At 37.3% G+C, this 11,023-nt stretch overlaps 1 protein-coding gene across 1 annotated transcript in view; it reads left to right on the top strand.

Annotated features, from left to right (window-relative positions):
* Positions 1-938: 938 nt before the first annotated feature.
* Positions 939-11,023, top strand: part of SUGT1 (SGT1, suppressor of G2 allele of SKP1 (S. cerevisiae)) — a gene marked incomplete at its 5' end in the record, with an annotated part of 21,096 nt that continues 11,011 nt past the window's right edge. Inside the window, 8 exons of the mRNA XM_009077313.1 lie at positions 939-1,029; positions 1,702-1,771; positions 2,104-2,174; positions 5,677-5,730; positions 7,453-7,469; positions 8,523-8,548; positions 9,130-9,226; positions 10,241-10,348. Of these exons, the coding sequence (XP_009075561.1) occupies positions 939-1,029; positions 1,702-1,771; positions 2,104-2,174; positions 5,677-5,730; positions 7,453-7,469; positions 8,523-8,548; positions 9,130-9,226; positions 10,241-10,348 (534 nt within the window). The remainder of the gene's footprint in view (positions 1,030-1,701; positions 1,772-2,103; positions 2,175-5,676; positions 5,731-7,452; positions 7,470-8,522; positions 8,549-9,129; positions 9,227-10,240; positions 10,349-11,023) is intronic.

Raw genomic sequence — 11,023 nt, 5'->3', positions numbered from 1 at the left:
GCAAGTCCTCCTTCTCTTCCTTTTTCTCTGGCTGGTGGCACAGAATTTTGGCAGCTGTGCTGTACCAATATTTATGCAGGTTTAAAGCTTGTATCTTAGCTACATTCATGTGTGCTAGATTCCAAGTGGAAGCCTGAGTAGAAGTCAATGTAGCAAACAGAGTTACTGAACTGGAATAATGTACTGTAGTGGCTTTGCAAGACTTAGTGTCTTCTAGCAGAGAACTTCTCTCACCAATTAGGAGAGAATCAGAGGTGCTCTTTGCATGTGTGTGCATCAAGTCACTGTGATTTTATTCTGTGTGCAAAAGTCATAAACTTTTCTCATAGAGAGCAAAGTATAATTATTTTGATCTGTGTCCAGTGATTTCCCCTAACAAAGGACTCCTTTATGGTTATTTTCATACAACAATATTTCCTCTGAGCCCTGTGCTCCCTAAGTCTTTTGTTCTCCTGCTTATGTGCTCAGCATGAATTGAAACAATCTCTTATGCTCAGTAATATGTTTTGTGCTATTACAGTGCTTTGAGCATGTTCCCCCCACACCAGTGTTTTGACATACTGCATGTTGACTTACAAACTCCTAATACAGCAGTGCTCTCTCAAATCCAGTAGACTTGTGTACGGATATGCTGAGAATTGTAGGAGGGTCTTTAGAATATAGAGGATCATGTGTGTTTAGACTTCATGTTTAAAGCGTTTGAAAGTCTTGTTTCCTTTGCAGTAAGAAACAGGCTGCTTGAATTTGATGTAATTGGCAGGTTCCTTGTACTTCAAGCTGTGATGTTTAAGCTTTGTGGTTGAGAACTAAGCAACATGTAAACAGAAATGCCAGTTAGGATGTTATCTTCTGAAATGCCTCTTAGTTGACAGAGTTTGGTACTGTGTTTTTATGGGGACTTTGGAGGTACCATTTCATTTTTTTATGTGTCTTTACAGGAGCTGACAGCAGCTTTGGAAAAGAGTCCAGATGACGCTGAATATTATTGTCAACGAGCTTATGCTCATATTCTTCTACAGAAATATGCTGGTAACATCTTCAGACAGCCCTAAGAATCCTCTTACACTTGTATTATAACACATTCCTTACAGAAGATGACTTCAATCTGAAGCTAAATACAGTAATAAGAGAAAGTGTTATCTGTAACTTAATATGCTGCTTTTACAGTTTGTACATAATTTCATAGTTTTCTTTGTTTTGTTCCAGCAAAACTTTCACTGAATTGGGTACCCCAGAGTCCCAGCTTTTCAGGATTATCTTGGCAGCTTTTTTTTTAAGTAGACTTCTTAGGCAGATTTCAAGCTTTGTGTTTTAAGCATCTTCCACCATTAAGTTCTTGGTAGGGACTGAATCCTGTCATGGTGGAAATGTGATAAGTGAATAATGCCCTGGAAAAAGATTAACTGAATAAGATTTGGTTTATTTTTTTCTTCCCAGTAAAAAAATCAAACAAACAGATTTACACTCTGGATCTAAGCAGAGGATTTCATTAAATGAAAGTCATGCTACATCTTACATAAGAGCTCTGGAGCTGAATGAAGGGTTCATCCCTAGTAATTGTGGCTAGATTTGATTCAAACAGTGTAATTTGTGTGAGCTAAGAGAGCTAACATAATACACCCTAAAAAAAACCTCTACTAAAAGATGCTTTTTCTATAGAATTATTATTATATTTCTCAACTTTAAACTGACTTTCAACAGATGCAGTTGCAGATGCAAAGAAGTCCCTAGAACTCAACCCCAGTAACGCTATAGCGCTCCTCAGAAGAGGGTATGTATCATATTCTGTGCTTTGTGAATATTCTCGTAATCCGTAGGTTAATAATAGTGTTTGGATTATGGTTCTGTACAAGCTTTTTTGCAACACTGTGAATGAACACATTTCATGCCATGCTGCTTGCAGCCCATCTGTAATAAAGCAGTGGTTATACGAAACCTTTTAGTTTGAGGTGATTTATCTTAACGCCTGAGCCGTTTCAAAACCACACCTCTTAGCTGATTTAAGTTCCTACCTGTGTCATTTTAACCAGTAGAGTGTCATCTGTAGAATGTGGATTAGACTAAGAAGTAATTATTCTTTTCTTGTGTTTTTCTTTGTGTCAGGCTAGGTGAATATCATATCAAAAACTATGCATCTGCTTTAGAATCTTTCAGAGAGGGACAGAGGTTGGACAGTAAGTATTACCATTTCTTGTGTGTACAGCACTCCTTGGCTTATGAGAAAAAAAATGGGTAATGTCTTAGATGAAAGCAAAGACCAAAGATTCTTTTTTTTTCTTTTTGAAGGCTAATGAATTAGGTGCCTAACTTAATCTGTCAATCTTTTGGGAATATCTGTGAAACCACTGCATCAAAATGTAAAAATGTTTTAAAATGTACATCAAAATTCTCACTAATTAGTATATGATATATTGTTTTCTTTATAAAATGAGGAGTGTTTTCCTCCTCCTTGGATGTCTTGCAAATAAATAGTGTCAGTGGTGTGGTGATAAGTGTCATAGAAAAGCTTCTGAACAGAGCAGGCTCCTTATATATAGCTGGAATTTCTTAATTCTTAAACAATTTGGTAGATCAGTCTTTAGAAAGAATGTGCAACTTGATGGGTGTTCAAACTGGCAAAATGGATTTTTACCTCACATTACATACCTCTTAATTATAGAAGCCTGTTTATTATATCTTCTTTTTCCTCTTGAAGTGTGGGCCTCCCAGCTGGACTTGGGCCCTCTTTAGTTGGGCACAATTAGAGTTTTTTTCAAAACCTGACTTTATTCTGTAAGCAGGAAAGGAGTAGTTTAAAATAGAAAGCTATGATAGAAGACATGGGAAAGCAGAAAACAAAACTATTGCAAGATGGTTGTGGCTTCTTTCTCTGCCCTCCTATCCCCATTTTATTTAAAATCCTCTCCTCATTCCATTCCCTTCCTTCTGAACAGCAGTAGGAAATGGTAAAAGAGGACCCTGAAAAGTTACACAGAGCAGGGTGCACTAATCTGATAAGCAGTTGTGGTCTAAGATCTTTGTAGTGTGGTGTCTGATCTGTTACAGTGGGTAGGACCTGAAGGCTTAGCAAAAATTTGGTTACTTTGTCTCTCCCAAATAAATGATCTGATCCTCTGGTTTAAAACTGGGAGTGTAAGATAGTTTGTGCTTGCTGCCAAGTGATCATGCTCCCTCCTACTCTTGTGCTTGTTTAGCCTCTTTTTCCAATGCCTTAAGTCTGCAGAAAGCTACTATTTTTGAACTATTTATGCCCTGGATTAATGTGTAGAAATGGTCTAATAAAGGGTCTGAGTGCTGAAGCCAGAAGAAGTGAAGTGGTGCAGCAGTGTTGGACATTGGGAGTGGTGGTGGGGATGTGGTGGATTTGCAGCAACTCATAGCTGAGACTTTAAGCTGCTCTGGAGTAGGAGTTAAAAATAAATTTTGTGCAGTTCTTTCAGTTTAGGTAGTTTGGAAAACTAGGTAGTCTCCACTAGTTTCTACAGTAGAGAGACATTTGTCTTTGTGGTGTAGTAAAGTTCTCTAGTATCTTTCTATGAAAGGAAGTAATTCCTTCCAGTGACTTACATAGCTTTCCTTACTTGGTAGGCAACTTCTTGTAGACCTCCAAACTCATTGCTTTGAAATTTTAATTGAATGCCTAATCTTTATTTTTTTCAGATTCTTGCCCCACCTCAAGCAAGCAGTTTGAGGTTTTTCATGTGCATGGATAACCACACATAGTATTTGTGTTGTGGAGTGCAACAGCACACAGAGCTGCAAATACATTTTTTGATAAGTCAGTTAATATCAGGATCCTCTTGGCTAATTCAGAATCCCTGAGTACAATGCTTGACTTCTACCTGTTTGAATTTAATTTGCCATTGTTTTGGTGCTTGCTCAGCTGAAGTGTTTCTGCAGTTTCCTAGCACTTCCTGATTACTCTCTCATCTGAAGATAGTTTCTGCTGTGCTTGCTGTATCTCCTTACAAAATTCCATGGCCTGCTGTGAGATGTGTAGTCTCCTGAAGGCCTTTTTAAAAATACAAACTTAATTATTCTTTTACATATATTACCTGGTTTGCTGGCAAGTTTATGCCAGTAACAGAATTTACCTTTGTGGAATGTTTGGATCCCAGGTGAAAACAATTGTGAGTGTAGGCATTTTGGCAACACAGTTAACTTACAGTTAAATGCAGGTAGTGCAAAATGAACAAAGCACAAAGGGAAAATTTGCCACATGCTGCTAAGCAGGTGATAGAGAAGACTTGAGCTGTTGCTGCCTCAGGGAGAATTGCTGTGGTGGGGAATTCTTTGCTGGCAAGGCTGGTTTCTTTGTCACACAAGGGGGCAGGAGTACACCAGTACAGGTTTCTGTTCCTTACTGAGTGAGGGCTGTTTTAAATCTTGACCTAGAGTACTAACAGCAATGAGCTTCATACCTGTGCTCATTGCTGGCAGGACTGACAGGCCCAGGCTACCACAGCAAGCTTCCCATTACCCACCTGCAGGCACATCTAAAAGGGGCTTGATCTCATGAGTTGTTGAATGTGCAGTGTTTCTTTATTTTATAAAATATCATTAGGGTGCAAGATTCCTTTCACTCTGCCCTGTGACCAGATCTGTGTGGAGTTTTGGAATTCTTACTGCCTTGGATTGAAGGAGGAGTGTAATCCGTTACTCTTCAGTATGTTATGTGGATTTAGGACAACTATACTCTAATTTTTTTGGTTGTTTTTCTTTTTTCCATGGCTACCTAATTAATTTAGTAAAGGAGGAATGTGCCAACTTTTTAAAATTAACTTCTTGGCAGGTACTTTTCTTGTATTCTGAGAGTTACTAGATTTTCAGTAAGTGAAGACCCAAAGTTAGGTTTTCTGGACTAGATTTATTAATAGAAATTGTTGATAAGTTCTTTGGGAGGATAATGCAATGTGAATTCTCTGAATTGTAAAAAGAGAAGTTCAGCTTTTCTTAGCAGCTGGTCAGTAATGTTGCTACTTTTTCACTTTCTTGACTGTGAAAGATTTTTCTGGTAATTTTGTTGAAATAGGTGATCACCCTGTTGTTACATGGCTATGCTACCTTTTAGTTATTTTCCAGTAACTCATTCTGTCCGGGAAGCTTCCTTGAATAGCCAGGTCTTCTAAACTTCTGTGATTCTGATTTGTAGGGTAGAATTGGCACCGATGTATTTCTAACATTGCTGAAACTTATTTGTCTTTGTAAGGCTTGTGTGAAATCACCAGGAGAAAAGACTTGGGGTTTGTGACAACTTGTGTGACTTCAGGTTGTCCTCAGAGCAGACTATCTCCTCTGACATTTCTCTGGAGAGGAAGTGTGTGACTGTTTCAAAAAATAATTTTGATAAAAATGTCAAACTGTGCTGGTTGCTTTCTAAACAGTTACACAGGGGTTGAACAGACTGGAATGCAAGAGCATATTTGGGTCAGTTCAGACAAATTAATTTGAATTTAATTAAATGTAACAGAATTAAATAGTGGAGTTTCACAAAAATACTTAAAGCTTAACCTGAGTGACAGAAGTTATAAGAAGATAATAGGAAGTAATACCTTTTTTAGTAAATTGATGCTAGTTTGGGATGGATTGTTCCAATTGGCAATTGAGAGAATTTTTTCTCTATGTGATATGTGTAATGCTTGAAGATTTTGAATGTTACTGTTTGTTCTCTTCTAGATGTAGATGATACCTTTACTATTTGGATTAAAAGATGTGAAGAAATATTAAATGGTAAGAAAAACCACATTTACTTCATAAGGGATTTGATATGCCCTTGATATCTCTTGTTTCTCTGAGTGTACACCCCGAGCACCTGTGTACTTCAGATTTAGAGAAACATGAATATTAGGTTTTTAGTGTAATAATTAGCTGTAAACAGGGGAGTACCTGTTTAGAGTTCAGACAATCATCATTAATTTACTCATTTTCATGCACAGCTGTGAACTAATTTTAACTGTAGAAGTGTGTGTCAGCTTGCTATCTAAAACCTACATCGGAATAGGTTTTCAAGTCTTGCAGAATACAAAGTTGGGAAGAGGTGGAAATTTGGAGATTTTACTCCTTAATTCCATATGGTGAGTGTCTTAGGTGCTAATTGCTGCTCTTGTATCTTATCCATGGTAGTCACTGAGTTGTAAGTATAGTTTCCTTTCATACCTTCCTACAGACAGATGCCCGTGACAGTTAACTCATCCACAGTGCTTAAACTGTCTGTGGATTTTAATGAGAGAGAACAGAGTAGTCAGTGTAGTTTTTTCCTCCACTTGTGACTTTCCTTCTCTTTGTGGTGCGCATGGGAGAATGGGACAGTAGACTAAGTTCATGTCAACCTGCTGACTTAAAAACCACAGAGGAGAACCCTTTTGTGTTGTGTAGGAATGAACAAATCTGTGCTTCCTAAGACATTTTTGCCAGGTTTAATTTTATTTGGAGAAATTAGATAAGTGACTGCCACGTCACATTATCTACATGCAAGTCTTACTTGCAAGGAGTTATCTTGGATGGCAACTGTCTTTGCCCTCTCAAGGAAAGAGGTTATAATACTTGTTTTTCTCTAGCGTCGTAATTGTTTTTCAGTGTTTTGTCTGGTTCAACTCGGTTCTCCTGTATTACCCTGCATATTCATCACCATCTTGTCTTTTTTGATCCATTTTCCTAATTCTCTGATAAACCAGCAAAAAACCACCACAAAACAGCAACTCTGATTTCTTCATTACAGCTTTATCTCTTTTTAGCAGTGTGCATTATAAAGAAGCAAAAGGAAAGTTTGTTTCTTCTTAATCATACTTAATCTGAAATATTTTAGGAAAACGTATTTAGAAGGGAGAACACTGAGCTGTAGTTTAGATGCAAGTATTACAGTATATTTAAAGTCATACGAGTGGATTTCTCTGCCAGATTTCCACCTCATTTCCCAATGAGGTTTGCCTAGCAGGAGATAAAAATTTGATGAGAACTTTGATCTGGTGGGGAGGTGTCCCTGCCCAGGGCAGAGGGGCTTGAGACTAGATGATCTGCAAGGTCCATTCCAACCCTTAAATTCTGTGATTCTATTCCTATGGATGAATGGATGATAAACCTAGTACAGACTCACAGGAAGAGATCCTTAAAATGTTTGTTTGCCATGGTGTTTCTTTTCTTAAAAAAAGTCTGTGTTGGTATCTGGTAAGGAAAGGAAAGTAACAGAAAGTTTGTTCATTCGGGTGATCAGAATGTGCTTTATATTGCAGCTGTGCCTTTACACTAAAGTTGCTGATTTAAATCTGATTAAAAAGTACAGTGTCATAAAACCAAAATAATAGAGGTAGAACTGACATGTTTTTAACTCTTCTACTCTTGAGACTGGAATAAATGCAGAATGTCTGGAGTAATTGAAGAAAGCTAGATTAGGTTATGCCTTATAAGTTCAATATACCTTTTTCTGAAAGTGCAACTCTTTTTTTCTTTCTGCAGCATCACAGACAGATTTGGTAAGATGTTTTCATTAATATGTTCACTATTTTGATTTCTTTGTTAAGCTTTTGAGTTTCAGTAGCTTTACTTCTAGGCTTTAAAAATAATCTTTTTTATTGCATGTAATTCTGAAGGACTTAACTTTTCTTCTAAGCATGAGTTCTTTTATTTGAGACCAAGGTTGCAAAATCTGAACCCTGAAAACTCTTGGGAGTGGCATACAAATCTGGCAATTACTGTGCATTCATTGAGTTAAATTCTAACTTTCTGGCCTGCAGTCTGTGGCCTAATTTACAAATTAACCGGCTCATGTTGTCAGTACTAACTTGATGGGGACTGTTAGAAATTAACTTTATTTTTTTTCCCAGTATCTTGCAAGTGGCTTGTGCAGGCTTTTTTTCTGCTGTAACTTGTTCAGCTTCCAGTTTCCAATTTTGTTATTGGAAAACTTCATAAGAAATGTTGATCTCCCCTTTTGTTTTTTCTTGAGACCAAAAAAAAGGAATTTGCATTGGATGTTCTGCTCCTTATTTAATAGTTACTTCAACTTTTTGCATTTTAAGAATAGGGTAGAGGAGGAAAGTGTACAGAAAGCATGGTGATTGTATGTAAAGACAGACCTTGGAGTTAAAATATTTTTATGTTTAAAAGTTAAACCTTGAGTTCTCAGACCTATTTCAGGTTTTCTTCGTGATTTACAGATTAGCAGCATAGTCACTGTATGTTTTTCAGGAATACATCTTATCCAGGAAGAAATGAGTTAAAGCTGAACTTACTGCTATTTATAAAATGACTGACCAATAGATTCTAAGTTAGAGATTGACATATTTAGTGTAAATTGAAACTTAAATTCTTAATCTGGCATAAATGACTAGTAGACCAGTGAAGAGCTTCACCTGTAAATTCATGTTCATATATAAATAAAGAAGAGGGGAGCAGTTGGAATCAAGAAAAGGGGAGTAATCAGTATGAAAATGATGTGTGTCTTTGAGAAGTACTTCATGGTATATTTCCACTTACACTAATGTAACTTTCTTTCCAATGGAATATGCTTCAAGTAGAATACGCAGCAGCAACCTCTGCCACCAAAGATCAAGTAAGTTGACTTCAGCTTTACTGTGAGAATTAAAATAATTGACATATAAGTGTCTTTGGCCTGGGGATTGGAGAAGTAAGATGATGACTGTAGAAATTTTTTGGGGCTAACTTTAAAAACTTGGCAGTCTGAGTGAAGTGTTCCTCAGTGTCATCACTTTTGGTACAGATCTCCTGTACTTTCAGGAGATCTTTCACTGGGAAAGAGGGGAATGGCATGAGCCTTCTGGCTTCTGTTTCTAATTCTCATGCTGAGCTTAGTTCACAGCCTGTCCCATTGTGCCTAGTATGGGTAATGTTTCTGAGATACTTTTAGGATCCTGAACTAAAAAGTGCCATTCAGTTTATAGAAGACAGACAATATTATGAATTGGTTAAGAAAGTGATCGAATTTTGATACACTTCTTGAATTTGATTTAAAAAATTATTTGTTTTTTGACTGCTTGTCAATTTTGCAACTGCTTTTTTAGAGGAAGGGGGAAGGAATCTATTTTGTATGTCTTCTCTCATGTATTAAATTACACAATACTGCTCCAGCTTTTGGTTTTTGCAGTCACTTCCTTTTTTTTTTTTTTTTTTTAGATACGACTGGTACCAAACAGAATCCCAAGTAATTGTGACCATAATGATCAAGAATGCACAGAAGGATGATGTCAGTGTGCAGTTCTCGGAGAAGGAGGTGATTTGTGTTGGTTATCGATACTCATCCCTAAATTCCCTAAGATGCAGTACCTAAAACAGTGAACATTTCATGCTGCAGGAGCATGAAGAGAATGGTGTGGGTGGTCTTCTGTCTGAGCTTCTTTTATGTACAGCTATGCTGTTTGTGTGCATGTGCCCAGTTGGGTGAACCAGGATCGACGACGACAGCAGTGTCCATAGGATATGTACATGAGCACAGTGTGGTGTGGTGGCTGCAAAGGAACATCTGGTTTGCAGCTGTCTGTGTGTTCGGAGGGATGGGGCAGGAAGTGATTTGGACCTGAATGTTAATAGTATGCATGTGTCTGGAGAAGGAATGGCCAGAGAGAAGGTGTTTTGAAAATAGGTGTGAATGAGTTGCTTTAGGACAGTTACAGAAAGAGAACGAATATTGGTGGGTAGGTTTTTCTTGCTTTTGGCATCACTAAAACTGTGCATAGCACCAAAATATATATTTTAAGGAAGTGCAGTAATCTCTTTAATGAAATACCATATGTTGTACCAATTAAGTTCATGTTTAATTTAGCTGAGAATGTTGAACAGTTAGGTTCTTATTCTCAACTCAGCTGATACTTCACGAACTACCAGAAGTACTTGGTGGTTACAATTTGCTTTTGGTTGTTAAGTTGTGTAACCACTTGCTATCTAGTTTGTGTATCTTGGAAGTGAAGTTGCAGGTTGTTTTCATGTTCTCTTAGTAACATATTGATGCTTCATTTCCTGTATAATTCTTTTCCAAAAGAGTACAGATCAAGCTGACAAGGTAATAGGGTTTTTGGGTACTTGGCAGTACTTTTGAGTGCTATGGCAAGAACTGAAATCTCCTTTTCATTTTCTAGTATACTTAAGAAGACCTTGTCCAATAATGCAATAGTGTATTGGCATTGTCTGATATTATAATCACTTAATCTCGGTGCCAAATGACAGTCCTTTACTTGAAAATGGAACTGCTGTCAAAGATGACCTGAGCCATGTTTTCAACTGTTAACAGGTGAATGCATCAGTGAGACTTCCATCAGGTGAAGACTACAACTTGAAGCTTGTTCTTCTTCATTCTATAGTGCCAGAGCAAAGTACATTCAAAGTGCTCTCAACAAAGGTAAGCTTCTTATAGTGTAAATTGCTTCTTTGACTGTTCTGATTTTGAAAACATTTCTACTTCATTGTCTTGTCACTCTGCAACAGTCATAATATCTTTGTTTTCATATAGAAATGATTTTTCTGCCTTCAAGATGCCTTTCAGCTAGTGGGAGGCTTTCTAAACTTGTGCAAATATCAGAAATAGTAATATGATGGTGCTTATTGAAGTGCAAATGAGAGAGTTATGTTGAGGATGCTTTCACCTGTTGCTGTAGAAAAAAGACTCTGATCTTCACTATTAAAATTCAGGGTATTAGGAAAGCATGAGCACCTTTTTACAAAACTTTTAGGAGCCAGTATTACCTTGTGAAGCTTGTTATCTTCATGTGCCCAAGAAATAAGAGCCAGACTTTGAAGATTTCAGTGTCGAAATAGTTCTTTACCCCTTCATGACTTCTTGCTGACAAAGGTTAACCATACGGTTAACTGTTTGTGGCTTTTCAAGAAAGTGTATTCCATGCTGTTCCTGGAAATAGTACATGCTTGGAGACACTTGAAAAATCACACAGTGTGAGAGAATGCTTCGATCTCAGCGTCTTATTTTTTCTTTATTAAAGGTGTGGAAAAATCAGAAACCGTCCATGGTCTGGCATAGCATTTGTTGTTGGCATAATGGTTAGACAGACATACGCTC

The sequence above is a fragment of the Acanthisitta chloris genome, unplaced genomic scaffold (genome assembly GCF_000695815.1).
Source record: "Acanthisitta chloris isolate BGI_N310 unplaced genomic scaffold, ASM69581v1 scaffold1656, whole genome shotgun sequence".
NCBI classification, from domain to species: Eukaryota; Metazoa; Chordata; class Aves; order Passeriformes; family Acanthisittidae; genus Acanthisitta; species Acanthisitta chloris.
This window is presented reverse-complemented; position numbering and strand designations above follow the sequence as displayed.